The sequence below is a fragment of the Dipodomys merriami genome, unplaced genomic scaffold, assembly GCF_024711535.1.
Source record: "Dipodomys merriami isolate MVZ:Mamm:240054 unplaced genomic scaffold, mDipMer1.0.p SCAF_70, whole genome shotgun sequence".
Taxonomy (NCBI): Eukaryota; Metazoa; Chordata; class Mammalia; order Rodentia; family Heteromyidae; genus Dipodomys; species Dipodomys merriami.
Genome location: NW_027206291.1, coordinates 1,584,793 through 1,612,591, shown reverse-complemented (window position 1 = coordinate 1,612,591; position 27,799 = coordinate 1,584,793). Strand labels below are relative to the sequence as shown.

General features: G+C 67.8%; 3 protein-coding genes across 5 annotated transcripts; 1 reads left to right on the top strand and 2 right to left on the bottom strand.

The window, feature by feature from the left end:
- The first annotated feature begins 61 nt into the window (after window positions 1-61).
- LOC138817654 (uncharacterized protein C19orf44 homolog) lies at window positions 62-8,354 on the top strand. Of its 2 annotated transcripts, none has more exons than XM_070008173.1 (8): window positions 62-334; window positions 1,483-2,131; window positions 4,028-4,286; window positions 5,426-5,517; window positions 6,201-6,564; window positions 7,397-7,492; window positions 7,894-8,060; window positions 8,175-8,354. In XM_070008173.1, exons 2-8 carry the CDS (start codon window positions 1,484-1,486, stop codon window positions 8,274-8,276), a joined length of 1,728 nt encoding a protein of 575 aa, XP_069864274.1. In that variant the 5' UTR covers window positions 62-334; window position 1,483; the 3' UTR covers window positions 8,277-8,354. The 2 variants fall into 2 exon arrangements, with proteins under 2 accessions (XP_069864274.1, XP_069864276.1); XM_070008175.1 differs by lacking the exon at window positions 62-334 and adding an exon at window positions 685-783.
- Window positions 8,298-17,190, bottom strand: LOC138817652 (calcium homeostasis endoplasmic reticulum protein). 2 transcript variants are annotated; one of them, XM_070008162.1, is made up of 18 exons: window positions 17,109-17,190; window positions 16,652-16,825; window positions 14,555-14,739; window positions 14,289-14,426; window positions 14,056-14,207; window positions 13,222-13,366; window positions 13,054-13,143; window positions 12,754-12,970; window positions 11,685-11,857; window positions 10,583-11,018; window positions 10,261-10,499; window positions 10,039-10,172; window positions 9,849-9,935; window positions 9,628-9,771; window positions 9,406-9,522; window positions 9,138-9,232; window positions 8,825-9,010; window positions 8,298-8,663 (listed from the first exon to the last, which is right to left on the bottom strand). In XM_070008162.1, the coding sequence occupies exons 1-18, from the start codon at window positions 17,131-17,133 to the stop codon at window positions 8,623-8,625; spliced, it is 2,778 nt and encodes a 925-aa protein (XP_069864263.1). In that variant the 5' UTR covers window positions 17,134-17,190; the 3' UTR covers window positions 8,298-8,622. The 2 variants fall into 2 exon arrangements, with proteins under 2 accessions (XP_069864263.1, XP_069864264.1); XM_070008163.1 differs by having other exon boundaries at window positions 13,222-13,333.
- A 2,540-nt stretch (window positions 17,191-19,730) lies between these two features.
- Window positions 19,731-26,937, bottom strand: LOC138817583 (solute carrier family 35 member E1). The gene is made up of 6 exons (XM_070008044.1): window positions 26,514-26,937; window positions 26,284-26,354; window positions 24,109-24,246; window positions 23,338-23,463; window positions 21,523-21,768; window positions 19,731-21,029 (listed from the first exon to the last, which is right to left on the bottom strand). The coding sequence occupies exons 1-6, from the start codon at window positions 26,935-26,937 to the stop codon at window positions 20,835-20,837; spliced, it is 1,200 nt and encodes a 399-aa protein (XP_069864145.1). The 3' UTR covers window positions 19,731-20,834.
- Between the last annotated feature and the right edge of the window lie 862 nt (window positions 26,938-27,799).

Sequence of the window (27,799 nt, the reverse complement as noted above, 5' to 3'; positions counted from 1 at the left end):
CAGCGGGAACTACCACTCCCGTGATGCGTCGCGATTATGATGTGGGACACACCCTTGGTCTTCGGGGAGCGGGGCACGCCGAGGGTCCTCGGGAAACTACAGCTCCCACGACGCCTCGCGATTGTGACTTGACACACCATGGGTCTGTTTGCGTCGCGGTGTACGCCGGGATTTCAGCCCAGAACTACTTTTCCCATGATGCCTCGCCACGATGACCTAGGAGGGGCGTGGCCTTTCCCGCCGTCGCGCGGTTGCCCAGGGCAACGGGATCCCGGCTCCGGATCGCTGAGCGGGAAATCCCTGGCGGCCTCCGCGGAAGGACAACGTGGACGAGGTCAGTGGGGAGGGGGGGAGGCGTGCACGGGAGGCGGGGGAGGGCGGGCCGGGCCTCAGTTTCCTCCTCGGGAGAGCGCTGCTCCCCCTGGAGGTGGGGGGCGGCGTGACTGCGTCCCAGTGCACGCACTCCTGTCGACCCTGGACTTGCCCCGCGAACCCGACCCGCCCGCTGCCCGGGCGCGCATCGCCCGGCGGTCCCGGCCCGGCCCCGCCCCTCCGGCCTCGCAGCTGCTCCCCGGCCGCCTGGGCTGCGTGGCGGGGCCATCTCCGGGGACTCACGCGTGAGCCCGTGGCGAGGCCGTGCGTGCTGCTCAGCGAGGCTGAGTGTCCCTCGCAGGGACGCTTTGGGGAGGGCGTGGATTCTGCGTTTGATCTGCAGCTAATAGCCTATGAAGCAGCGGGGCGGTGGCGCCCGCCTGTCAGCCCAGCTACTCAGCAGGCTGAGATGTGAGGATCGAGGCTGGAAAGTCCGTGAGCCTCTTATTACTACCAAAATAGCCAGAGGCGGAGCGGGGGCTCAACTGGCAGAGCACCAGTCTTGAGCTTTAAGGTCAGGGACAGAGTCCAAGCCCGGAGTTAGAGCCCCAGGACTAGCCAAAAAAAGAAAGAAAAGCACACCGTGCAGTATGGAGGGATGGGCAGCACAGTGAAGCCTGGGAGTCAGCCCTCGCGACAGATGCACGTTTACCTTGGAGAAACAAAACAAAAACCCCTGAAAAGATAAAGGGCTGGGGGACCCCCTTAGTAACGCCCCGAGTGCAGACCCCAATCCTGCCAGAAACACAAGGCAGGAGGAGGGCGGACGGCCGGGAGCCGTGTCTCCGTCTGTGTCCAGTGACGGCGGCCGCGCCCGGGGCCGGTGGTGACCGCGGAAGGAGAGGACTGGACGCGGCTCACAGTGCTGGAGGCCGAGGGTTCCCAACGGGGCAGGGAAGGCCTGTGACCCCCCACAGCACAGCAGAGCTGCGGGACCCGCAGAGCACCCCGGCCCGGCCCCCCCACCCCCCCAACAACCTCATCTGAGACCACAGACCCGTGCTGTGGGAGCAGCATTAGTCCCGCCTGCGGGGCCGACGCGCTGCCATGAGCCGCAGCCCCCAGCGCCCCCCTTCCCGGCGTCCCCAGCGATTTCTCCTCTCCCCCCAGAATGGCTTCTGCCAGCAAACTGCGTTATGGCCCGGGTGGCATGTTTGATCTCAGCGACCTCTCTCTAGAAGATTCCAAGATGGAAGCAGTCAGAAACCTGCCGGCCCGCCCGGGGCTGGCCCAGGCCGGCCCGGGACACAGCCGGTTCCTCAGAAGAAACCAAAGCGGGGCCCCGCCACGAGCGCCCGGCGGCCGGGGCCGGACGTCCCGGCCCAGCCCCGGCGCCGCGGCGCGAACCAGCGCGGTGCTCGCCAAGCTGGCGCAGATGGAGAGCAAGCTCCGCGGCCGCAGGCCGGCGCCCGCCCCGGCCCGGCCCGGCGCCCACTGCAGGAGCAGCTCCGAGGGCCTGGCCCTCCAGCAGGCCCGCGGAAACTTCCAGAAGAAAGCTGGAGACACCAGTTCCATCGCCACGCAGAGCCTGGGAGGAAGCAGGTTCCTCAAGACCAGGGCGCCCCCCGCCCGGAGCGCACCCCCGCACCCCCGGGCCGGGACAGCGGGCCGCGCCCGGCACACCCCAAGCGCAGAACCTGCTGGAAGACTTGACGCGCCGGACAGCGACGAGGAGGAAATGAAGGAGTTGCTGGGGAGCTTGACAGAATCTTCTAGACGTGAGGAAACGTGGACCAAGCAGAGCTCGGCTGCGCGTGAGGTGGGGGCGGTGGGGGTGGGGGGCTGGGCGCGAGGTGGGGGGAGTGGGGGGCTGGGTGCGAGGTGGGGGGAGTGGGGGCTGGGCGTGGGGGGCTGGGCATGAGGTGGGGGGTGGGGGGCTGGGTGCGAGGTGGGGGGGCTTGGGGGGCTGGGTACGAGGTGGGGGGCGTGGGGGGCTGGGTGCGAGGTGGGGGGAGTGGGGGGCTGGGTGCAAGGTGGGGGGAGTGGGGGGCTGGGCGCGAGGTGAGGGGGCTTGGGGGGCTGGGCGCGAGGTGGGGGGGAGTGGGGGGCTGGGCGCGAGGTGGGGGGAGTGGGGGCTGGGCGTGGGGGGCTGGGCATGGGGTGGGGGCTGGGGGCGAGGTGGGGGGCTGGGGGTGAGGTGGGGGAGTGGAGGGCTGGGCGTGGGGGGCTGGGCATGAGGTGGGGGAGTGGGGGGCTGGGTGCGAGGTGGGGGGCGTGGGGGGCTGGGTGCGAGGTGGGGGGAGTGGGGGCTGGGCGTGGGGGGCTGGGCATGAGGTGGGGGGTGGGGGTCTGGGTGTGAGGTGGAGGGGTGTGGGGTCTGGGGGTGAGGTGGGGGGGCTTGGGGGCTAGGCATGAGGTGGGGGGTGGAGGGCTGGGTGCGAGGTGGGGGTCTGGGTGCGAGGTGGCGGGGTGTGAGGGGCTGGGCGCGAGGTGGCCGTGGGGAGGGATTAGGGGTGAAGGGCTCCTTCACTCCCATTTTACTGTGGACTTTCCCCCTTCCTCTGGCTGTGCTGAGATTTGAACTCAGGGTCTGGCTTGCTAGGCAGGTGTGCTCTCCAGATCTTTTTGCTGTTGTTGTCGTCGGTCCTGGGGCCTGAACTCTGGGCCTGGCGCTGTCCCTCAGCTCTTTAGCCCAAGGCTAAGCGCTCTACCACTCGAGCCACAGCACCACTTTGGTTTTCTGGTGGTTTATTGGAGATCAGAGTCTCATGGAGTGTCCTGTCCAGGCTGACTTTGAACCTCAATCCTCAGATCTCAGCTCCTGAGTATGACAGGCTCCAGACTGGGTTTCTTATTTTCTATTTTTGTGTGACCAGGCTGACCTCAAACCCTTGGTCCTCCTGCTTCAGTGTCCTGAGTGCTGGGATTACAGGCGTGTGCCACCGCGCTGGGTTCTTCATTTGTGGAGCTCAGTTTCGTGAGCTCCGCTGGGTTGGGCGGGGCCGGACGCCCCTGGCTGAGGGCTGGGTGTGGCCGTGCGGCCGCGTGTGGTCCCGGATCTGTAACTGTGCCTGCTGTGTCTGCTCCCCTCTCCCCGGCACCGCCAGACAGCGCCTGCGGCCACAGGGCCTGGCTCTTTGGTTTGTTTTTTCCTAATTGAGGGGACAGTCACGTGATGCAAGCATCCCCACTACAGCACAGGGGGTGGCGCTGCACACCTGTGATCCTGGCACCGGAGCCCAAAAGGAAGGGTTGTAAGCTTGAGGGCGGCCGGGGCTGCACAGCCAGCGCCGGCTCAGCCCGTGCTACAGCACAGCCCTGTGGAAGAAAAGACATAAGTAGCCAGACCAGCGGCCATGCCTGCAATGCCAGCTGCTCAGGAGGCTGAGACGTGAGGATCACCGTCCTGAGGAAGGAAAGGTCTGGGCAGGAAAGTCTGTGAGACTCTTCTCTCCAGTTTACCAGCAAAAAGCCAAAGTGGGGCTGTGGCTCACGTGGTAGAGTGCCAGCCTCGAGTGATAAAGCTCAGGGCCAGCGCCCAGGCCGTAAGTTCAAACCCGAGGAAAAGTAGGCCGCTCGGGGGTGTGCCTGTTGTCCCAGCTCCGCAGAGGGCGGGTCGCTGCAGGACCGTCCGCCGTCCAGCCAGGTCTGGGGGCGCGTGGGTGTCAGCAGGTCTGGATGGTCACTTGTTCCCACGTGTCTTGTTTCCACGAAGGACGGTGAGACCCCGCGTGGGCCCACGGCGCTCGCCCTGCCCAGCTCCGAGCCTTTGGGGCCCCCGGGCCGCGCCGGCTCCGCGCACACCCCGCTCCCCGGGGGCTCGGCGCCCCCCGCGGCCTCGCCGCCCTCGCGCGCCTCCTCAGCGCCCGCGTCGTCGGAGCTGCGGCGGCTGCAGCTGGTGTCTCTGTCCACCCGCAGCGAGGCGGGGCCCTGGAACGCGCCGGCGTCCGAAGCGGCCACCGACAGCCCGCAGGGTACGGCCCACTGCCTGGGTAGCACGGGGGGGGGGGGGGGGGCATCCGGGCGGGACCCAGCTCCTGGGGCGCGGGCGCGGGCGGAGAGGCTGAGATTTGGAGGATTGTGTCTGAAGCCAGCGCGTGAGACCCTATCTCAAACAATAAGCCAGGTGTGGTGGTGTGCCCCGGCATCCCTTCTCTGAGGGAGGGGGACGTAGCCCGGAGCACCGCAGTCTGAGGCCATTCTCAATCCCTCTGGGGAAGGACCGCGCGCAGCGCCGGGCCGGCGGGCTCAGGCTCCGCTCCGCAGGCCTGGGCAGCCGCAGGTGCACGCCACCCCAGCTTCTCCCCGAGCCGGTGCAGCGGGGTTCGCGTTGATCTCAGCAGAGGGGTTTCAGGGCCCACGTCACCCACTCCGACCCATTACAGCAGCAACCTGGGAAAAGAACCTTCTAGAGCTACAGCCAACCCTGCGATTTGCTTCCCTTTTCATGGCTCATTTGGGGGCGCGGGGAGGTGGCGCTCACGGCTCGGGGAGCTCCACACGGGTGCAGACGCAGGCGTCTTTGTTTTGGTTTTTGTTTTTTGTCAGTTGTGGGGCTTGAACTCAGGGCCTGGGCGCTGTCGCTGAGCGTCTTTGTGCTCAAGACTGGTGCTCTACCACTTGAGCCACAGCACCACTTCTGGTCTTTGAGTGGTTCACTGGAGATCAGTCTCAGGGACTTTCCTGCCCAGGCTGGCTTTGAACCACAGTCCTCCCGTGTCAGCCTCCTGAGCAGCCGGGATGAAGCGCGGCGCCCGGCTCTCGGCTGTTGTCAGGACAGCGCCTTGCTTCCTGTCCACCCGGGCCGGGCCGTCCTGGCTTTCACAGCCCGGGATGGCGCAGGGTGCGGGTGTGCGGTGCCGGAGCGCAGCCCCCACCCAGCATCACACGGTGGCCCCGTGGCTTCAGGCTGGTTTGATCCACGTTTGGTGGCCCCGTGGCTTCAGGCTGGTTTGATCCACGTTTGGTGGGCCGAGGCTCAAACGCGGAGGGCCGAGGGAGGCACGCTGGCCCTCAGACAGAGAGTGCATGCGTGCAGCCGGGGCCGGGCCCAGGCCGCTGTCCCCAGCCCTGCAGAGGCAAGGAGGGGCTCGGGCCACCATCTTTATTCCAGACTTCAGAGTCAACATCCTGTCCCTGGAGGACCTGTCCCTGGAGGACCTGGCTGCAGACGTCAGCGGCGAAACCTCAGCTGGGGATTGGAGCGTAAGTGGCCCGGCCCGAGTGCGCATCCTTGGTCCTGCTGGAGTTGTGGTGCTGGCATGCAAGCAGCATGGCACTCCAGGGGTACAGGGGGGCTGCACCGACTAAGAACCCCTGCCTGGCCTGACGGGTGGGGTCACGCTGGGATCCCCGTGGGGGGGGCGAGGCTGGAGGATCCCCTGTTCCAGACCAGCTTGGGGGACAGGGTGGCATCTGTCTAAAAACCAACTTGGAAAGACCTGGTGGTACTGCCTGTAATCCCAGCTACTCTGGCGGCAGGGGCCGGAAACACACGGTCTGAGGACAGATCATGCAAAAGCACGGGACCCTAGCAGAGCCAAGAAAGGCAAAAGGTTCTGAGGTGTGGTATGAGCAGGCAGCACCCCGAGGCCAGGCCCGTCACCCTGTGCCCCCAGAAAGCCTGCGCTCCTGCTGCTGTGCTGCCCTGGGCGCCGTTGGGACAAAGTCCCCCATGGGCGCCCCCCCCCCGCATATCCAGCCCACGGGGGAGCCAGGCATGCCCCCTCCCCCAGTGTGCCCTTGAGCTGCACCTCCAGTTCTCGGAATGTTCTGGTCAGTTTCCCCATGGAGCCCAGGTTGGCCTGGAGTTCCTCGGTGCGCTGGGATTACAGGCGTGCGTCACCATGCCTGGCTCAGATGTGAAACGCTTCCCCCTGTGCCCCTAGGAGGAAGGCAGCGGCAGCGGCAGCGGCAGCGGAGGGCCGCAGGCCTCGGGCTCCACGTTCCAGGCTGCAGCCAGCCCTGTGGCGGGGGACGAGAGCCAGGTGTCAGAGCGGCTGGGGGCCAGCGTGGCCTCCGAGCCCCCCTCGGAGTCCCCCTCCAGCCTGGCTTACTCGGAGAACTTCGAGCGCTCCCTGAGCCCCAGTGTCTCCGAGCCCGCACCCTCAGACACGTGCGGGACCCCCTCGGAGCTGTCCTGCAGCCAGAGCGCTGCACCGCACGCCGGGCCGCAGCCGCGCCCCGTTAAGGAGGTGGCCGTGCAGACACTGGAGCCGCTGGTGCCCGGCCTCGCCTACCAGTGGAGCCGGGGTAGGAGCCCCTACACTCGGGACACTTCTAGAATCTGGCTTGGCCCGGCGACCCCGGGAGGGCCTTGGGGCAGCCCTGGTTGCGGTGATTGGGGGGGGGTGCACCCAGCTCCTCAGCTGGCCGCCCTGACACCTGCCTGCGGTCCCTGTCCCCCACGCTGCAGCTCGGCCTGGGGAGCGCAGTGCACAGGCCCCTGGCCCTATTTCCTCAGCTCCAGAGGGACCTTCTGGAAATTTCTCTCCCCCAGCTGGCTGGGCCCTGCCCTGCTTTGCCTGCCTGCTTCACCGCAGGCCTGCCCTGGGGAGGGTGCCTGGCACTTGGTGGTTGAATTTGCACCAGAAAGTGCTAGACTGTGTGTGTAACGTGTGCACACACACACTATACATATATACATGTGTGTATATACATATGTATATGTGTATAGTGTGTGTGTGTGCGCGCGTGTGCTGGTCCTAGAGCTTCATCTCGAGGCTGGGGTGCTGTGTCTGCATTTTCACTCAAGGCTGACACTCCACCACTTGAGCCACGGCACCACTTCCAGCTTTTTGCTGGGTTCATTAGATATGACAAATCTCTGATTTTCCTACCCAGATTGGGTTCCAGCCTCAGTCCTCAGATCTCAGCCTCCTGAGTAGCTGGGATTACAGGCGTGAGCCCCTGGCTGCGTAAGACAGGGTCTGTGTGGCCTCCTCCATGGAGGCCCTGCCTCTGCTCCTAAGCGGCCGGGATTGTAGGTGTGCGAGCAAGGCTGTGAATCGGGTGCGGGCTGCGCTGTGCAGACCTGGGCTGGCCGGGTGCACAGAGGCAGCCGGGTGGCCGCTTTGTCCCGCAGGGGCCGGGGAGGCGGTTGTGGGGCCGGGCCTGGGCAGCGCCTACCTGGACCCAGTGCCCATCGCTAGTCATGTGGTCAGTGCGGATGCCCTGGAAGGTAAGAGCCCGGCCCTTCCGGGGAGGCGGGCGTGGGACCCCTGGGGGTGGGGTTACCCCTCCCCTTACCTGAGTCTGGATCCCAAACCTGCAGACTACTAGGGTGGGCCAAGAACCAGACTGCAGACTCTGGCCAGGCGCGGGCCCCGCCCACCGCCGCTCCACCCGGTGGATGGCCCCCAGGCCCCGCCCACCAGTGCTCCGCCAGGGGTTACCCAGCACCCAGGCCCTGCCCCTGTCCCCGCCCCCGCCGTGGGCCCCGCCCACCACAGTGCTCCGCCAGGGGGTTACCCAGCACCCAGGCCCCGCCCACCAGTGCTCCGCCAGGGGGGTTACCCAGCACCCAGGCCGCGGGCCCCGCCCCGCCCGGCCCGGCCCGGCCTGAGCGGGGCGGGGCCTCAGCCCTCACAGCCTACAGCCCCGCGGTGCTGGCGCTGAACGAGCTGCTCAAGCAGCAGCTGGGGCTGACGCGCCAGTTCGTGGAGGCCAGCCGCCAGCTGCACAGCTCCTTCCTGCGCTCCCTGGACGGCGACGCCTTCCACTACCACACGCTGGAGGACGCCCAGGAGGTGGGGGCGGGGCGGGGCGTCGGGGGGCGGGGCGGGGCGTCGGGGGGCGGGGCGTCGGGGGCGCGTCCCCCCAGCGCCCGCTCAGCGCCCCGCGTGTCCCCCCCCCCCCCGCAGTACATCCGGTGCCACAGGCCCGCGCCGCTGACCCTGGACGCCGCGCTGCGGGAGGTGACGGAGGAGCTGCGGGGCCCCGCGGGCGCCCCGGCCGCCAGCTGAGGCGGGCCGCACCGAGGCCACGCTGTTACAAAATGGCTTTATTTGGAGGTGAAACAGTAAAATCCACGAGAAACCCGGCGGCCGCGTGGCGTGGATCCGGTGTGCGCGCGCGCGGCGGGGCGGCGGCCCTGGCCCCGGCCTGTACCAGGCCGCAGGCCGAGCGGCGGCCGGGCGGGGCGCGGGCTCCCTCTAAAACTAAACTGCGCGTGGAAAAAGGAGGAGGCGAAGCCCCGTGCCGCCCCCGCCAGGCCTGGCCCGAGGGCGGAGGGGGCCGGCCCGGGTCCCCGCCGGCTCAGCGGCTGGCGATGGCGCTCTGCGGCCGCGTGTGTGGCGTGGCCTGGCCCCATCAGTCTTCCTTCTCTTCCTTGCGTGCCCCGAACGTGGAGACTACGGGGGTGGAGCGGGGTCAGCAGCGCGGCCGGCACCGGCCAGCGCCGTCCCCTCCGTCCGCCCCGCCCCGCCGTCCGCCCCGCCGCCCGCCCCGCCCCGCCGTCCGCCCCGCCGCCCGCCCCGCCCCGCCGTCCGCCCCGCCCCGCCCCGCTACGCACACTCGTCGCGGGCCTTCATGCGGGCGATGAAGGAGTAGCTCTTGTTGCGGCGGTAGTTCTCGTAGGGGTCATCCAGCGCCACGCCCACGCCCTTGTACTGGTCCCACTTGTCCCGCACGTCCCCGCCCTTGATGGGGTCCTGGATGCCCTGCTCCTTGGCCCCCAGGCCTCCAGAGCCACTCCAACCTGAGGGGTCGTGCGGGATGGTCAGCGCGCTGCGGCCAGCTGCGGCCGAGGCTGGGCAGTCACGAAGCCATGGGTGTGCGCATGGGCACACGCACCCCGGCCCGGGGCGGACGGCGCAGCCACTTACCCATCTTCACCAGCATCTGATGCCCCTTGTTCTCTTCCCCTAGCCTCGAGTCAGGTATGGGAGGCGCCGAGTTCGAACCCAGGCCAGCAGAGGAGCTGCAGCGGGGCAGTTTGGGTTGCTGAGTAGGGGCTCACCACCTGGAGCCCCCTTCTCCACCCACTGCCTGGCACACAGTGCGCCCCCAGTGTGGCTGGATTCTGTAGAGGCGCCTCGCACCCCTGGAAAGGGGGTGGCGGGTGCTTCCCCGCAGGCCCCGAGCAAGACTTACGGCGGGGTGGGGCTTCTGGAGCGGGAGCGGCGCCGCCGGCCTGGAGAGTAGGACTTGGAGCGGGAGCGGGATCGGGATCGGGAGCGGCTTCTGGAGGAGCGGGACCTGCTCCGGCTCCTGCGGGGCGGGTGAGCGGTCAGGCGCGCCCCCAGGCAGGGTGAGCCCGGGGCGGGGTGGCACGGTGGTGAGGGGTCGGCCCCCTCGGCGGGGCGGGGCTCGTACCTGGAGCGGGAGCGGGAGTAGGACCGCGAGCAGGAGCGGGAGCGCGAGCGGGAGTAGGAGCCGGAGGACTTGGAGGACCTGGAGTGCGAGCGTGAGGACGAGCGCCCGCGGCTCTTGGAGCGGCTGCGGGAGCGCGAGGGGCCGCTGCGGGAGAGACGCAGTGAGCGCGGGGCGTCCAGGGCAGCGGGGGGGGGGGGGGGGGGGGGGGGGGCGGGGCTCACCTGTTCCTCTTCTCCTGGCCTTTCCGCCGCCGCGCGCGCATCTTGGCGCGGAAGAACTCGTATAGGCCGTTCTGCTCCCAGCCTTCGCTGTGGGGCAGAGCCCGGGGTTAGCAGAGGGGATGGAGGGGACACGGCGGGGGGGGGGGGGGGGGGGGGGCACGGGAGGGAACGTGAGGACACGGGGACGCACCTGTTCCGCGGGCGGTCGTGGGAGGGCGGGCTGTAGAAGGCCTCCACGGCGGCCAGCAGGCGCTCGCTGGGCGGCATGGGCGGCGGCAGGCGGATGTCCTTGGGGTCCAGGGGCTTGTACTCGTGGTCCTCTAGCTGCGGGGACACAGCGCTGCCTGCACCGCCCCGGCCCGCAGCCTCCCCCGCGGCCACCCGCCCCGGGCGCAGGCCCACCGCGGCTCACCTTCACCAGGGGCGCCATCAGCCCGGCGGGGAGGTCGAAGTAGGGCACGTTGGGGACCAGGCTGGGGTCGTCGTGGTTGACATGGGGGGGGCCCTGCCGCCGCAGGTGTGGGGGCTGCCCGTTGAAACCGTGTGGGGGGGGCCCGAAGTCGGGGTGCTGGGGCCCTGCCCAGGGCGGGTGCTCGTTGATTCCGGGGTGGGGCATGCGGTGGCTGGGGTGGTGGTGCGGGGGCCCCATTTCTGCTGAGAGAAGCAAGGGTTGGGGTGTGGGGGGGTGTGGGGGAGCAGGGCGTGGGGCGCCCGCGGGCAGGGCGTGCGCTCACCTGCGGGGAAGTCCCCCTGCGGGTAGTCAAAGCGGTGCGGGTAGGGCGGCCGCTCGAAGGGGTGGCGCGGGGGGAAGTCGTCCTGCATGAAGCGCGGCGGGAAGCGGTTGAAGTTGTGGGGGTGCGGCGGCTGGCTGAAGGGCGGGTGCTGCTGGTGCGGGGGGAAGGGCCCGCGGAAGTGGGGCGGCCGCTGCATGCGGAAGGGGGGCTCCCGCTGGCCCCCGCCCCAGGGCGGCTGCTCGTGCTGCCCGCTCCAGGGGCCCTCGAACGGGCCGCTCCAGTTGGGGTCCGGCTGGGTGCTCCAGGGCGCGTCACGCTGGCCGTTCCAGCCGGGGTCCCCGCGCTGCTCGCCCCACATGCCCTCGTGGCCGCTGCTCCAGGGCGGGCAGTGCGGCGGCCCGCCCTGGTGGTGCGGGAAGGGTGGCTGCTCCGGAGGCTGCGTACACATGGCGGGCATCAGAGCTGGGGCCGCGGGGGTGTGGGACTCAAGGGCATGCCAGCGGGGGGGGGGGGGGTTGGGGTGGGAGAGGGAGGAAGGGGGACTGGAGGGGAGCATCCTGACAACACCGGCCCACGCACATCCACGCATCTGCGACTACTGGGATCAGCTCTAAACCGGCCTCAATCCCCCATGCTGGGCCCGCCCGGGTCGGTTCTGGGGACCCCGTGCGAGCCTCGGTCCCCTCCCAACCCCAAACATGGGCATGGTGACAGGGAGCTCAGTGCTGGGGGTTTCTCAGGCCGCAGCCGGGGGACAAGGACCTGCACCCCTGTTCCAGGGACACACAGCCCAGCCCCACAGCACGTGCCAGCTCTGGACCTGAAGACGGAGTGCGCTGAGTGGGGCGCATCTGCAGCCCCACAGCTGGGCTGTCTAGAGCCCCTTCTGGCTGCACCCCACAAGCTGCAGGACACCTCCGGCAGCACCACCCAAGACGACGTGAACAGCAAGGACGGGATGGTTGCGCAGTTACCCCCCCCCCAAGGATGTCAGTGGCAGCCTAGGGCCCTGGTCTGGCGGGAGCGGCCCCTGCCCAGCCCCCAAGATGCGGTGTCTGGGGCTCAATGTCCCCCTCCCCACCTTTCCCCTCCGCCTCAGTACCTGCTGCTGGCCCCACGGAGCCACAGGGTGCGGCTGGTCGAACCACGGAGGCTTGTTGGGCGGGATCTGCTCGTGGGGCCCAGGGCCCCGCGGCCCCCCAGCCCCGGGGTCTGGCACCCCTCCTGCGGCATCGTACTCCGATGAGCCTGGCATCTGGATGGGAGGCTTGTCATCTAAACAGGGAGGGGCCGTCAGGGGCGCGCGGCCAGCGCCTGGCTCTGGACGCACAGCGCTGGGGGCGACGGGAGCCAGCGGGCCGCACGGCACGGCACGGCACAGCAACTGTCGCCAGGTCTCCGCCGGCCGCCCTCGCCCCTGCCACCCCGCCACCCCTGCCCCTCCAGAGGAGCACGGGCGCCCCCTCCCTCCCCACCCCAGACAGCCTGGCGCGCTGCACAGGCCACCCCTGCCTGCCTCTCAGCGGCGGGCTTGCGGGCCGCGCTCGGCCAGGCCTTGCTCCGTTTTCTAACGTTAGGATGAGGGAACCAGTGACAGCGCATTCCGCCTGGCAAATGTAAAACCCGGCGCAGCCATCCCACAGCCAATACGCGGGGCCACAGGTATTGCCAAGTTGGTTCCCTGATTCTGGAATATTTACGAGAGTTTGCCAGCAGCCCACCCCGGGTGTGAAATTCCTCCTTCAAACTCCCACGTTCTGTTAGCGCCGGAGCGTCACGCTTCAGGACACTTTGGCTCTCAAGTTTGCGGACTGGGAATATCAAAGCTGTGCACTGCTAGACCGGACTTCTCACTGGGTAGCCCCACCTGGCCTTGAACTCGCAACCTTCCCGCCTCTGCCTTGGGAAGGCAGGGATAGCTGCCCGTTTCAGGTCTTACATGCTATTCCCGTATTTGCACACGCACGCACGCCTGCGTGACTGCAAGGCTGCAGTGCAGGCAATGGCGGCGGGGTCCCGTGCGTGCCACAGCGCCCCAACCACACACAGCAAGCCCCTCTTGCTGTGCTTTCCAGGCTAGAACAAAAGCTATCGACCTCCCACCTGAGCAGTCCACGTGGGCGGCTCCCCGGGCCAGCGTATAGGCAAGGGGCGGGCGCGGGGATCCCTACCGGGCTGCGTGGTGGGTGGCATGGCCGGGGTGGGCGCAGGGGCGGGCGGTGGGGCGGGCGGCGGGGTGGCCTTGACCTCGGCCTCCATGGGCGGCATCTGCTGCTGCGCCAGGCTGCTGACGAAGTCCTCGTGCTGCGTCTTCAGCGTCTGGATCTGCTGCTGGAAAGCCAGCTGCACGGGCTGCACCACCGACGAGTGCTCACTGATGAGCGTGGCCTGCGGAGGAGCCACTCAGCGCTGCACGGACATGGCCACCACCGCATCCCCAGTGCTCGCTGGCCACTCCGGCGGCCGCTCACCTGGTACTGGCCCAGGCCGAGGGCCGGGCTCTGGAGCTGCTGGATGATGGAATCGTCGAAGTAGCCATTTTTCTCCCAGAGCTGCAGGAGCTGTGTGAGGAGAGGCGTCAGGCCCCGCGGCCCCCCCAGTCCCCCGACAGCCCCGGCCCCAGCCCAGCGGCCCCGTACCCGGGCAATCTTCTGCTGCTTGTCCTCCTCCACGGCCAGGAAGCTGGTGCAGTAGATGGGCACCACCACCTTCTGCAACGCGGCCAGCAGCTCCCGGGCCTGCTTGCGCTGGCTGTGAGGGAGAGACCTTCCGCGCGTCAGGGCCCTGGACGGGACCCGGCCACGCGCCCGTTACCATCGTGGCTCCAGCCACGGCGCCCTCCGCCGCCTCGGGAGACACCCCCCACCCTGCGGGCGATGCTGGCTCCCTGAGGCCCGCTCCCAGGGTGGCAGCGAGGACCGGAGCCCGCCCTGGAGGGCACCGTGGCCAGCCCTCACCCCCCACCGCGTGTGGGGACAACGCGTCGGGCATGGCGCTTGTCTGAGCTTCATCATCAGCACCACAAAAACCAAATCAAGCCAGCAGCTCGGCGTGGGGCGGGCGCGGGGTGGCCCGGCCTCTGATGGGGTTGGGCGAGCTGAGGGGAGAGCCGCTGGCAGGTGGACGGCTGTGCGGTTAGAAAGGCAGGAGGGGGAGAGGGAAGGAAGTGGGGACCACGGGGCAGCGGGGCTGGAGATGGCGACTGCGTAGGTGTGTGTGTGGGGGGACAGCAGCCTGCGGGGTACACGGGGGGAGGGTGGAGGGGGTAAGACGGCAGCCTGTGGGGCATGTGGGGGGGGGGGCGCGAGCAGCCGTGCGCACACGCAGGGAGGACCCCGCCTCTCCACAGACGGAGTCACCGGAGCCCGCGCAGAAGCTCACCCGGCTCACTCAAAGGCCACCGTGCCACCACACACGGGGACCGGGCGTGGCGAGGAGGGCCGAGGGGGCCAGGCGGCCTTGCCCACGCTCACCAGTGGTGCAGCACGTCGTTGATGAGGTAGATGAGGTGCAGCCGCAGCTCGAAGTGCGCCCCATCGGCCGTTATGCGGCTGCGCAGGTGGCCGGCCATCAGCTCGCAGTGTGGCGGCGACTTGGCATTGCTAAACATCCAGTTCTTCCCAGCCTGCGGGCGGAGGTCGGCGGGTGAGGCTGGCGCCCCGTGAGGCCCAACGCATGCGTGCACGCCCGCCTGGTGGGTGCTCACCGAGATGGCGTCCTTGGTGCACGTGTCGATGATGGGCTGCAGTAGGTTATCAAACTCGTTCATGTCCAGCTGCGTCTCCTCCAGCAGCTTCTGCATCTGCTGCTCCACGGCATGGGCCACAGCCGCCGTCACCTGCTCCTGGGGGACAAGGCACAGGGGTGGCATGAACGACCCCTTGGCCATGTCCCGAGGGCAGGTGCGGGCTGGGGGCCGGGGCTGCGGGCCGGGGGCTGGGGCTGGGGGCCGGGGCTGCGGGCTGGGCACACCTGTCGGAGGGCCAGCAGGTGCTGCTCCTGCTGCTGCAGGTTCCACTGGCTCTGCTGGATGAGCTCATCCACAGACGGGGCGCCCTGGGCGGGTGGGATGGGCGCGGCGGGCGCCGGCGGGGGCTGCGGCAGGGGCGGCAGGGCTGCGGCCGGCTCCAGCTCTGGCGCCTGCTGCTTGCAGAGCACTGGGGACACGAGCAACCAGGTGAAGACTCGCCACCCTTGGGTGCCCCGGACTGCTCTGTGTGTCCGTGCAGAGAGCAAGGCCAGCTCCAGCCCGGGCCTTCACTCCCAGCCCCACTCCCCTCCGAAAGCCCAGGAGCCCTCACCGCTCCATCAGCAAGTCTGGGTGGCAGGACAGCGTGGCCACGGGAGCCATCTCCCCACCCCTGGGCGTGCCCACAATCCCTGCCCCAGCTGCCTAAACCCTCCTCGCCTGCAGGGCACCCAGGCTCTGGGCCCAGCTGGCTCGCCTGTGGCCCCCAGGGACTGCTGTGCTCAGGGTCCATGTCCCGCTGGAGTCTGTGGCCAAGCGGCCACTCAGCAGGGGGAGCGGGGCATGCGCCCGTTCTAATGTGGAACCAGGTACCAGGGAAAGCCCAGCTGAAAAGGAAACCAGCCTCCAATTCCGCCTCTGGTTCTGCCTGAGGCAGCTGGAAGCTGGCCCGCCCAGGGGGCTCGCGTGGGCCCACTCGGGGCTGGACGCGCCCCTCCCTGACACCTGCTCCTCTCACTTCTGCAGCCCTGCACATCCTGGGAGCTTGCTAGCCTTTGGTCCACGCTTGGGCCACCTTACAGCAGCCCTGCACCGCACCATGCTGCAGAGGATCGGAAACGCACCAAGCATGTTCTAGAAGGCAGACCTGCCAATGCCTCCCTAGACATCCATAATCTGTGCCCCCCCACGCTGCAGCCTCACCTCCAGCCAAGCCGCTGGCCCCCCCCGCCCCCCCCAGCCTCTTCCCTGGCCTGCAAGGCTAGGCTCCGGGTCCACCCAGCCAGCTCAGTGGCGCTGCTCCATCTGGACAAGGTGCCCCCAGACCCCACACAGCCAGCACCGGCTTGGGGTGAGGGGAGAGGGTGCAGGGAGAGGACCCCGGGCTCAGCTCTCCCCAGCCATCTCACATGGCTTTCTGCTCAGCCTTGCTGTGCCCACACCCATGGCCCGAGGAGTCCACTCAGTCTCACCGCCCTCCCCTGCCAACTCCATCCACACTGTCCTGCCGCCCAGCCCGCACGGCAGCCTCACAGCACCGGGCTGCAAGAGCCACGCTGGACTCGGGAGTGCGGGCTAAGGGGCAGTCCTCTGGACACCTCACCCCACACAGACACGCAGGCAAAGGCCTGGCATGACCGCCCCAGACCCCGTCCTCTCTGCACACGCAGGGCTCCCGGCCTGCGGGGCCTCTCCAGGTTCTACAACTGCTTCCTCCACCCTGAAGCTCTCCCAGGACCTGTCCTCTGATCTACCCACTTAATGTGTGTGTGTGTAGTACTGTGACTTTAACTCAGGACGCAGGAACCCACCTACATTTCTGCACAAGGCTGGTGTTCTACCATCTGAGCCACAACTCTGCTCCTGACTAAACTCTGGGCGAATTGGAGGCCAGAGTCTGACAGACTTTCCTGCCTGACGTGGCTTCTAACTGCCACGATCCTCAGTCTGCTGACTAGATAGGAAGACAGGCGGGAGCTTCCGGCGCCTGGCTGCTTTGCCACCTTCTAAACTGGATGACTGCGGCACAAGATGTGCGTTGCCGAGGCCCAAGTGAGGCGTTGCAGGCCTCAGCAGTTGCAGCTCCGCCACCGGCGCCTATGCAACAAGCCCCTGGGGCTCACCACTGCGGCCTGACAACACGGGTGGGTGGGTGCAGTGACAGCCAGCGACAGGGCGCGGCCCCACCCGGGGTCCGTGCATCACAACCGCACAGAATCCTCCCTGGGCCCACGGCCCACGGCCCGGGCCGGCAGTTCCCGGGCCAGACCCAAGCGCCCACCACCTTCGCGCTCCAGAGCACCCGGCGCTTCCGAGGACGCCATGGGCGGAGGGGGCCGCCCCGCTCCGGGGCCGGCGGCGGGCAGGGCGCGGGGACTCACGCTGCTGCTGCTCCAGAGCCAGCTTGCACTTGTAGTAGCTGTAGAACTCGCCCCCGAACAGGAACGAGAACTTGGGGTTGTCCTTCTGCTTCTCCATCGTCATCTTCTCAAACTCGGGCCCGTTGCGCGCCACGAACTGGGCGAGCTTGTCGATGACATTCCGGAGCTCCTGGTCTGGGGGGCGGAGGGGAGCGGGGATGAAGGGGGGAGGGAGGGAGGGAGGGAGGGAGCGCGCGCCGCCCCGCCCGGCCCGGCCCCCCGCAGCCCGCGCTCGTACGGGTCCCGACAGGGGCCACCCGCCCGCCGGGAACGCGGGGCCCCGCCGGGGAGGCCGCGGGCGCCGGCGCGAGGCCCCGCCCCACCCCCTCCCGGGCCCGGGACTCGGGAACGCGGGCCCGGGACCCGGCCGGGAATCCCGGCGGGAGACACGCGGCCCCGGCTCGGGGCCGGGCCTCACCGTCCGGCGGCAGAGGCATCTCCATGGCTCCGGCCGCGGGGAAGGTCCTGCGGCGCCTCACGATGGCCAGCAGCGCCGTCAATGAAACCCGGCCGGAAGTGGCGCGAGAGGGCCGTGTGCGTCCGGACGCTCGGTCCGCTTCCGCCCGTCACTTACGGCCGTTGCTGGGAAACGCCGGAAGTGAGGCGCGGAGGTCGGCGGGAAAGCGGTCGCGCGCCCGCGGGGCTGCCAGGGCGCAGGCGCGGGCGCAGGGTGCGCATGCGCGGCTCGGGCGCGACGCGGGCGGAACGGACACAGCCGCAGGCGTTCTCCACCCCCCCTCCCCGCCCTTCGCGCGGTCAACGGTCCGAGAAGCCGGCCGGCCTCCGTCGCGGCGAGCGCGCGGGGGAGCCGAGGTGAGGCCGGCCCCGGAGCACGCGCGGCGGCCGCGCCCGGGTCGCGGGGCCCGGACGCCGTCCGCACCCTCGGGGGTTCTCTCCGGGCTGACCGAGGCTCGCCCCGATCGGCCGGCTCTGAGCCCGACCCCGGCAGGCCTGCCTCGGTTCTGACACCGGAGCCGTGCCGGACGGACCGGCCGCGGCCGAACCTCGCCGTGGCCAGCGTTTCCGCGCACGCGCGCGGCCGGCCCGGCCCCCCGCCCTTCCCGCGAAGCCTCCGTCGGGGAAGTCGCCCGCGGCCTAGCGCGCAGGCGCCCGGCGCACCCGCCGCCCAGGCCCCGGACGGGGCGCGGCCCGGCCACTGCGAACCCCCAAAAGAGAAAATGGCTCTTAGGGGCCACGCCTTCACCTGTGCAAGCCCAGTTCGCTGGTGCGGGTTCCGAGCTCGAGCCCGGGGCCTGGGCCGGCCCGAGCTTCGGTGCTCCACGCCCGGCTGTGTGGGGAGCGCCCTGGCCATGGAGACTCCCAGGCCTGGGCCGCTTCCAACCTTGACCCTCGGCCTTCAGCTCTGAGCTGGGATGAGAGGCAGGACGGGGGAAAGCAGATGCCGAGGGGTTGAGGGGGAGGGAGGAGATACGTTCATGTCGTGTATGGACATGTCAAAATGCAACCCCTCTGTGCAACTAGTTGATGCTAATAAAAACTGCGGGGGGGGGGAAGCGGGTCTTTGCTACGTACCCCAACATGGCCTCCACTCCTGCTCGTCCCACTCGCTGCTGAAGGCTGGGTGCACAGCGCTCAGGCAGCCGGTGGGGGTGGCGCGTGGTTCATGGACGGAGCCCACGGCCACGGCGTGACTCGCGGACACCTGCTGTTTGTGCTACCTTCGGGTTTTCCCAAAAGGTTTCTCCCACGTTAGTAAGGCGCAGAGCTGGCGGGTGAGGCTCCGCCGGGAGGTGTATCAGCCGTTCGGAAGATGATGCACCGCAGAGCCGGCTGGCGGCCCGCACCATTCACGACACACAGCGTGTCCAGGCACGGGCCGTGGCCACGCCACAAGAGCGCATGGGGACAGCACAGGATCTCCTCCATTCTGTCCTCTCCCCGTAAATGAAGGCCAGAGAACCCCAAATTCCTCCACCTGCCTGGGCTTTCTTTTTGGTGGATCATGGGGCCTGAACTCTGGGCCTGGGCGCTGTCCCTCAGCTCTTCAGCTCAAGGCTAGTGCTCTACCACTTGAGCAGCAGCGCCACTGCTTATGGGGTGCTGAGGACTCGAACCCAGGAACTCATGCATGCGAGGTGAGCGCTCTACCACTGAGCCACTTCCCAGCCCTGTGTGCTATCACTTTGCTCTACAGCGCCACTTCTAAGTTCTAATGGACTTTCCTACCAGGGCTGGCTTTGAACTGGGATCCTGAGTCTGGGAGGGTGGCACAAATGGGGAGCGTGGGCGAGTAGTGGTTTGGGCTAAGTTCCGCTGGAGGAAGCCGTGGGATGGGCTGCAGGAGCGGTGTGAGGGCCATGGCCACTCTGGTTACGTGGCCGAGGTCAGCAAGTCTGCCATCTGGGTGCACATACCAGCCCAACAAGACAACAGCCAGGCACACAGGTACCACCTGAAGTCAGATACTCGGGAGGGGGCGGTCATGGGAACATGATAGAGGGCCAGCCCAGGGCAAAAGCTCATGAGACCCCATCTCCACCATTTTAGAAAAGCCAGTATGGTTGTACACGATGCTTCCCAGATGGGGTGAATGGAAGAGGACTGGGGCCCAGGCCAGCCTGGACACAGACACAAGGTTTTATCTCAAAAACGACCAAAGCAGAAAGGACTGGGGGTGTGGCTTTGAGTAGTTGAGGGCCTGCCTGGCAAGCATGAAGTGAGTTCAAATCCTGGCACGACCAAAAAGCAAAGCGACACTGCTGCGTGACGCTGGGCTGCAGCTCCTTTCTTCCACCACCAAGGATCGTGTCCTGAACTGGCAGTGAGGCGCCGGGCCGCCGCTCCCGCACACCCCGCACAGTGCCGAGACCACTGCCAGGCCCTTGAACAATGGGGTGCGCCCTGCCGAGTCCCCTGCACCCCACCTGCCTCCCCGGGAAAGGCGCTGTGCCTCACTGACCTATGAGCCTCACAGCTCCTATGAGCCTCAGTTTCCCCGCGGAAGGCGTGGGGGAGGGGAGCGTGGTGAGGGCACCGGTTTCGTCTGTCGGCTTGTGGCTGTGCACACGTGTGCCCTGAGTGTGTACAGAATTAAATATCCCATTTATTAATTTATAAACCATAAGAAAACCAAAGCGATCATTTCCCCCGCCAGCTGACTGCATGGGGAGGAAGACACAGGAATGCGCGATCTCCATCCACACCGCAGCACGTCCCACGGCTCATCCCCACCCGCAGCTGTGCGCAGCCCCACGCCATGCCTTCCGGCTGGACCAGAACCAGCAGCAGCGCTGACGGCCACGGGCCACGCCCATGGTGCCATGGGCCACGCCCATGGGGCGATCCCCGGCAGCCAAGAAAGCCAGCGAGCAGCAAACCTCCTAAGATAGCCGACCGCGAATGCGGTGCAGCTGCGGCAGGGGAGGGCGTGGGGCCCGCCCCGGCTCACCAGGTCAGCCAGGGCCCCCGAGACCGACAGGATCGTCTCCCCAGTAACCAGGCCATGATCCTCACCCCACGCATCCGCCCATGGCCCCACGCCCCACTCGTCACCATGGCAACAGGCGCCCCACTGCTGCTCAACATTTACAAGCGTTTCCCATCCACACGCCGGCCCCTGGTCCCCAACGGGCCACGGCCTAATGCCACGCAACTGCAAAACACCCCCGAAAATGCACCACCCCGGTCACGCCAGGAGCAGCCCACGGGCCAGCCTCGGATCCCCAGAGGTGGCCACGGCGTCCACGCCGACAGCAGCACCTGTGGCCGCACCTGACACAGGGACCGGAGCCTCGGCGGAGCTGGGGGCGGTTGGCAGGGGGGTCCCGGCCAGCTGCAAACCATCTCACCTGGCACCGCCGTGAGTGCCACATGGGCCACGTCCTGGGCCCACAGGAAACCTGTGCCAGCCCGCGTGTCCAGCTGCCCCTCCTCCACACCTGCACCCCCAGAACGCCGCCTCTCACCGGCTCTGCAGCCACGGTGACCCTGCTTCACCAGGCTGGGTCCTGAATACCGCACACAAAGTCACCCAAGGATGTGGCAGGTGCGTGGGGCTCAGGCCGCGCAGGTCTGACCCGGCTTCCCCTGTGCCCGGTGCGGGGGGGTCCGGGGAGTCTTGCTGCCCGCCTGGGGTCCTGCGGCGGCCAGTCACGTGTGTCCCAGCACCGCCCCACTCTGGGCTCTACACGTCGTAGCGGCTGAGCGTGTAGGAGTTCGCGTGGCTCTGACGGCCGTACTGGAAGTGGTCGGTCAGGGCGCTGCTGCGGCCGTGTGCAGGGAACAGGGCGCCGTTGTGCGGCCGCTCCAGCAGCCCCAGGTCTGCCCCTGACACCGGGAGGAGCGGCTTCCGGGCCTGCTGGTTGGCATCGTACTTGGTCTGAAAGGACAGAGAGTTCACGTGTCAAAGCCGATCAGGAGCTGGGCATGGTGGCGCATGCCTGGAATCCCGGTTGCTGGGAAACGGTGGCTCAAGGCCAGCCCGGGCAAAAACTTGGTGAGATCTCCGTCTTAAATGAACCAAGTGTGGTGGCACGCGCCTGCAATGCCAGCACTTGGACTGGTCGGAGGCCAGGCCCGGGCAAACACACAAGCCAAACAGTCATCAAAGCAGAAAGAGGGAGGCATGGCTCACGTGGTGGAGGGCCGCCTGGCAGGCACCGCTCCCCGGGTTCACTCCCCACACCTCCGCCACCTACTGCCGCCACTTGGGTGGGGTTTGCCACCAACCAGGACAGACAAGGCTGGCCAGTCTGCGGCCAACCTGCCATAGACTACACATGGCCACGGAAGGAGGGGGGACCCAGTTGAGCCTCGCCACAGGTGCATGTGCCAAGGCCCTGTGGCTGCCCCCGCCAGGCCCCAGGCCTCACCTTGTTGTACAGGAAGACCCCCAGGATGGCCGTCATCATGCCCAGCACGTTGGTGCTGGTGACCGGGTTGCGCAGCATGATGAGGGACACGGTGATGACCAGGATGCGCTTGGTGGCGTTGGCCACAGAGTAGCTGAGCGGGCTGACGAGGCTGAGGATGCTGAAGGCGATCACGTTCTGCGCCAGGTTGCAGAAGCCGCTCACGGCCAGCAGCAGCAGCGTCCATGGCCACTGGGACACGTAGGTCTGCGGGGATGGGGGCAGAGATGGCCGTGGGTGGGGTGGGAGGTGGGGGCAGGTGCCCAGCGGGGGCCTGCGCGGCGTCCGTGACCCCAGACCCTCCGGGGCCCAGCGGCCCCACCCCCAGCGGACGCCAGGCCCTGGAGCTCAGGTGCCAGCAGACAAAGGGCTGCGTTCTGGGGATGGAAGGTTCTGGAAATGTGGCCTTGAGCTTGTCACGAACCCAGTCACAAGAACGCAGGGGTCTCTCCTGGCTGTGAGTCCTCGGGCCTGGCTAGTGCCTTTGTGTTTTTTGGCGGAGCTGGGGCCCCATTGGGCCAGGCGAGCCTGCCACCGGCCCCTCCGAGGGCCATGTGGCAGAGGCCATGCCTTGAGAGACAGGAAACAGAGGTAGGAGGGGGGGAAGAGTTCGGGAGGCCTGGCTCCCACAGCCCTTCCCTCCCCGCCCCCACCTCAGAGCCTTCCTGTTGGGCCTTGGCGTCCCAACCCCAGCAGGAGCCACGGAAACAGCTCCCGCAGGGAGAAGGGCAACAGGCCACCTCCCTTGCTCTTAGCGCAGATGCCGCCTACAGTGGTTCTTCAGGGGGGCCTGGTGGCACATGCCTCTAGTCCCGGCTACTCGGGGAGGCTGAGGCAGGAGCATCACATGAACCCAGGCATTCCAGACCAGCCTGGGCCACAGGGCAAGATCCCTGAAAAGGCGGGAAAAGTGTCAGAACAAGAGCTGAGCGAGACGGTCAGGTGGCCAAAGGCACCCATGCCAGCAGGCTCTGTGCTTGAAGCTTCCGGCCCGAGTGTGGCGGCCACTGGGAACCAGGACTCAGCTCACAGGGGAAGCCAGGCCGCGCGGTGCCCGGCCCTGGCTGTGGAGGCCACATGGGTCCCAGTGCTCCAGGGCCAGCAGGCGAGAGGACAGGCTAGATGATGCTCACTCACTGTGGGACCTTTAAGAGGCGGAGCTTCGTGGGCGCTCCTTCTCCGGTTACAGGGGCGGGCCTGGCAGGGGGCGGGCCTGGCAGGAGGAAGGGAGGTCTTGGGCTGCCTGTTGAACTCCTCTGGCTCCGGCACGGCCCATCCAAGGGCACCACAGGCCCAGCCCTCGGTGCTGTCCCATCGCGCCGCGCCGGCTTCCTGCCTGGCTACCTTGGATGGGGAGGCAGCGGCGCTACTGTGCTGTTTGGGCCAGACAAACCCTTTTCCTTTGTTTTTTTTTTTGGTGGGTCGTGGGCTCGAACTCTGGGCCTGGGTGCTGTCCCCTAGCTCTTTAGCTCAAGGCGAGCGCTCTTGAGCCACAGCTCCACATCTGGTTTCTGGTGGTTTATTGGAGATGAGTCCCACGGAACTCCTGCCCAGGCTGGCTTTGAACTGTGATCCTCAGATCTCAGCCTCCGGAGTAGCTGGGATGACAGGCGTGGCCACCGGCGCCCGGCAACCCCAGCCCGCCGCGCGCACATGCGGGCTTTGACACAGCCTCGGGAAACAGGCCAATATAACAGATGCCAGAAGAAGGATCGCAGAGCCACGGCGGCCGGCCCGGCCCTGCGGGGAGGCGCTGCCCCGGAGCCAGACACTCACCAGGTCACTGCTGACCAGGAAGGCCGAGAGGTCCACGAGAACCCACGTGGGGATCATGAAGAACACAGCGTGGCAGCCCAGGATGTTCAGGAGCCGGAGGTGGTGGATCCGCGAATCTCTCAAGACCTGCAGGGAGAGAGCTGCTAAAAATGACCGAGAACTGGATGAGCTGTGCCTCAGGGCGGCTGCGCAGGCGCCTGCCACGCTGCGAGCCACGGCCGCCCACTGCCACGCGGGAAGCGGCGCCCATAATGTTGTGACCCCAGGACACGGCCACCTCCCCTGGCACAATGCCACACGGAGGACCCCAAAGTGCTTCTTTGCCTTGTCTCTGCTCTCCCCATATTCACCGCAAAAGAGGGGTGTGTGTGTGTGTGTGTGTGTGTGTGTGTGTGTGTGTGTGTGTGTGTGTGTGTGTGTGTGTGTGTGTGTGTGTGTATGTGTGCAGGCGCACGCAAGAGCCAGTCCTGGGGCTTGAACCCAAGGCCTGAGCGCTGTCCCTGAGTGTCTTTGCTCAAGGCTGGTGCTCTACTACCACGTGAACTGCAGCACCGCTTCTGGCTTTTTGCTAGTTCACTGAAAGCTCAGACTTTCCTGTCCTGCTGGCTTTCACCCACAGTCCTCAGACCTCAGCCTCCTGAGTCGCTGGGAGGACCAGTGTGACTCCCTGTTCCCTTTAGAACAGAGAACCCTCTTGGGGACCTGAGCACACGGGGGGGGGGTGGGGGGGGGAGAGGGGGGTGGTGCACTGTCCCCTGCAGGGGCCGTTACCTTCTTGGAGAAGATGTTCTGCAGAGAGAAGCACAGCGTGGCGGCCAGGGCGCTGACCAGCCCCCACGTGTCGAAGGACAGCTCGGTGACCGTGGCCAGCAGGACGCCGCTGATAATGGGGATGAGGGACAAGTACACCTGCAGGGACCAAGGACTGTGCTCGCTCTCCTGGCCAAGTCTGGCTCCCCTGGTTGGGACAACCCCTCCTCGGGTCACCCATGGCTCTGTCCTCCCATGTCCTGTGCTGCCTGGTGTCCCGGCCCAGCCTGGTCATCTGGCTCCGCCCACTGGACCATCTGCTCTCCATCACAGACCCGGCCCGCACACTGCAGGCCTAACAGCTGTTGGCCGTGGGGACGACACAGGCACTGGTGGGAGAATTCTCCATGCCTGAGGGGCCACCAGGTTCCACAGACCATGGGGAACTGTCCTGGCTTTTAGCTTACCCCTGAGCTATAAAAAAATTCTTCAAACAAGGTCAGGGCTGGATGTAACAGCATGCACCTGTAATCCTGGCCCTCGGGAAACTGAGAAAGGGGATCAGAGTTGCCAGTGAGCAGGGGCTCCACAGTGAACCCGTATCAGAAAAACAAAGACCAAGACGAAGCCAGGCGCCCAAGGCTCACGCCTGTCATCCCAGCTACTCAGGAGGCTGAGATCTGAGGATCACAGTTCAAAGCCAGCCTGGGCAGGAAAGTCCATGAAAGTCTTATCTCCAATGAACTACCAAAAAACCAGAAGTGGCGCTGTGGCTCAAGTGTAGAGCACTCACCTTGAGCTGAAAAGCCAATGGACAGCGCCCAGGCCCAGAGCTCAAGCCCCATGATACCAAAAAAGAAAAGCAGACGAGCTGGAGGCATGACTCAGCAGGAGAGGGTCCCCCTGGCAAGTGCAAGTCTCCAAGTACAGGTCTCAGTACCATCCAAAACAAAAAATAAGAGACAGGCCGAGGCTCAGGGATTCACACCTCTCACATAAGCTACTTGGGATGGAGGTCAGCAGGGCAGTTAATGAAACTCCATCTCAACCGACGTGCCCACCTTTTCTAGCTGCATGACAAGCGCGACAAGCCCTAGGTAGAAGGGGCATGGTCCAGGCTGGTATGGACAAAACCACAAGACACTTAAAAAAAAACCCACAAAAGCTGAGAAAGCTCACGCGGAGCTCAGGCAGCTAAGGCCCGTGCAGCAAGCACAAGGCCGAGTTAAAATTCCAGTACTGCAAAAGCAAGGAGAACCCCCAAAGAGCCACAGCAGAGATTTCAGGGGCCCCCCGTGGGAGGGCAGCGTGCCGTCTGGGGGATGGAGTCCCAGCCCCCCTCCCCTGCGGCCCCCCTCCCCTCCGGCCTTCGGGTGCGGTGCCTGTCCCCTTCAAGTCCCAGGTCCTGGAGGGCTATCAGTGATCGGCCTTATCTGCCCACTGGGTGGGGCCGCCACGTGGGCTTCCTGCCCAAGCCCAGTACAATGTCCCATGGAGCCCGGAAACCCGATCAACACCACGGGTTCTTGGGCGACACACCTGCACCTGTGTGTCACCCTTGCCTCTGACCCCCAAGGGCCAGTCACACCTGACGTCAGCCTTGGGGTAGGAGGAGGGTGCACAGGTCCGCCAGGCTGTAAGAAAGCATCCAGCCGGACTGGGCCCGGTTCCCAACAGCTCGTGCGGGGCAGCCGTTCGGCTCCGCCCAAGTCACACACAGCGAAGGCTATCGGTGTCCCCCCAGAGGACTCCAGCGAGGACCCCAGGAGTCCCAAGAGCCCGGAGGCAGGAAGCGCCGGGCTGGGCACACTCACAGCCCTGGCTGGCACCAGGGGCATCCCCTCCTTCCCGCCGGGCGCCTTTCTGTGCCCAGGTTATCAGCGCGCGGCTTTCATGTCCAAGACGCGGCCCCAGCCGTCGCCCGACCTCTGGGTCCAGCATCTCACGTCAGATCTCCACGTCCACTTCCCGCGGTTCTGTCTGTACAAGCTCCGTCCATTGCCCAGGTCCCGGGCCGGCCAGCCCCGGGGCGAGGCCGCACGCAGGGGCCAGCGCCGGCCCCGAGGCCCCGGCACGGCCCGTCCGCCGCGGGGGGGACCCCCGGGAGCCTCCCCGCCGACTTCCCTTCCTCCACAGGAAGCCGGGCCGCCCACGTCAGCAGCCCGGGCCCGCGGCCCCCGCGCGGGGCGTCCTCACCTTGGTGCTCTGCTTCTCCTTCATGATGATCCGGGACAGGAGGACCACCCAGATGGGCATGGTGGCCTTGACTGCAAAGAGAGGGACGGCACTCACCGGGAGGCCGGGCGGGGGCGGTCCCGGGGCTCGTCCGTTCTCGGCGCCTCCGGTCCCTTCCCCCGCCCGCGGCCTGGGCGGCCTCTGCCCCGCGCGCTCCTAACCGGGCGGAGCGGCCCGGCCCCCGCACCCACCGGTGTGAGCGTAGGACACCGGCACCTTCCAGATGCTGACGTGCGCCGACACCGACGCGAAGTACTTGCCGAAGGCGAGCGGCAGCACGTAGCGCGGGTAGAAGCGCGGCGGCAGCAGCGGGCCGGCGGCCGGGTGCGGGCCGGCGGGGCCGGAGACGGGCGGCGCGGGCGGCACGCGCCAGGCGCGCAGCAGCGGGGGGAGCCCGGCGCACAGCGCCAGGATGTGGCACAGCGACACGGTCACCGGGAACGGGAAGGCGCTCAGGATCACCTTGTTCACCACGTTGCCGCCCGCGCTCAACGCGTACCACAGCAGGCACAGCGCGGCCACCCGCGCGCCCTCGCGCGCCCCGCCGCCCGCCGCGCCCGGGCCGCCCGCGCCCGCGCCGGGGCCCGCGCCCGCCGCCGCCGCCGCCGCCGCCATCCTGCCCGAGCGGCCGCCCCTTCCCGCCCGCCCGACTGCCCGACGCCGACGGGGGCGGGGCCGGGCGGAGGCGGGCCCGCCGGCCAGCGCCGCTCCTCATTGGCTGCCGCGGCTGCGCGTCAGCGCCGCGCGCCCCCCGACGCGCCAGCCACCACGTCCCGAACGCGGGCCCCGCCCACCCGCGGCGCGCTTCCGGCAGCACAGGGGGGCGTTCCCGGAAGCCGAGCGGGAGGCCCCGGGCCGGGCGGACGTGCGGGTCGGCCCGGGGGGCCCGGGGTCTTCCTCGCGCCGGGGCCCGGGGCGCGTGGATGTCAGCCGGGGGTCGCTGCCCACCCGCACCCGCCCCAGATGGGCGACGGCACCCGGATGCCCAGGGCGCGCGGGAGCGGAGGCCGGGCCGCGCCGGCGGGACCAGCGCGCAGCCCCGAGCGCCGCAGAGCCGCGTCGGCGCCGCAGGTCTCGCCACGCCCGCCCCGCCAGCCCGCGGGCCCCCGTGTCGGGCCGCAGACACCTTCCCACGAGGCACAGCACCCCGTGTTCTCCAAACGCTTCCAGCTTGGCCCTGGGGTGCTCGCGGGCAGGCGGGTGACCCGGCCGGAACCCCCGGGGGTCGGCCCCGAGCGCCCCGGGCCTCCGAGCCGCCCGGGGCAGTGGGGACGGGGGGGCTGGCCTGGCCGGACGGGGGTCGCTGCGGGGGAGGGGATTGGTTTGCTCCCGGCCTTAAAGCTGCCACTTTTGAGCACAAGGTCACTCTTCCTTACTTAGGCCCTGAAGCGTGTATGGAGGGCGAGACGACTGTCTTGGGAATGAAAAGCCTGTTGAGCCTCAGCTCGGGGCTCAGGGAGACAGGAAGGGCTGCACC

What these genes read in the sequence shown, in the direction of transcription:
- LOC138817654 (XM_070008173.1), top strand. Translation starts at nt 1,484, where the DNA reads ATGGCTTCTGCCAGCAAACTGCGTTATGGCCCGGGTGGCATGTTTGAT. An exon ending in CCTCAGCTGGGGATTGGAGC is followed by an intron (nt 5,518 to 6,200) that starts GTAAGTGGCCCG and finishes CTGTGCCCCTAG; the next exon opens with GAGGAAGGCAGCGGCAGCGG. An exon ending in CGCCTACCAGTGGAGCCGGG is followed by an intron (nt 6,565 to 7,396) that starts GTAGGAGCCCCT and finishes TTTGTCCCGCAG; the next exon opens with GGGCCGGGGAGGCGGTTGTG.
- LOC138817652 (XM_070008162.1), bottom strand. Translation starts at nt 17,133, where the DNA reads ATGGAGATGCCTCTGCCGCCGGACG. An exon ending in AGCAGCAGAAGATTGCCCGG is followed by an intron (nt 13,144 to 13,221) that starts GTACGGGGCCGC and finishes CTCCTCACACAG; the next exon opens with CTCCTGCAGCTCTGGGAGAA. An exon ending in TCGGCCTGGGCCAGTACCAG is followed by an intron (nt 12,971 to 13,053) that starts GTGAGCGGCCGC and finishes GCTCCTCCGCAG; the next exon opens with GCCACGCTCATCAGTGAGCA.
- LOC138817583 (XM_070008044.1), bottom strand. Translation starts at nt 26,937, where the DNA reads ATGGCGGCGGCGGCGGCGGCGGCGGGCGCGGGCCCCGGCGCGGGCGCG. An exon ending in AGAACATCTTCTCCAAGAAG is followed by an intron (nt 23,464 to 24,108) that starts GTAACGGCCCCT and finishes CTCTCCCTGCAG; the next exon opens with GTCTTGAGAGATTCGCGGAT. An exon ending in GGGTCTTCCTGTACAACAAG is followed by an intron (nt 21,030 to 21,522) that starts GTGAGGCCTGGG and finishes CTGTCCTTTCAG; the next exon opens with ACCAAGTACGATGCCAACCA.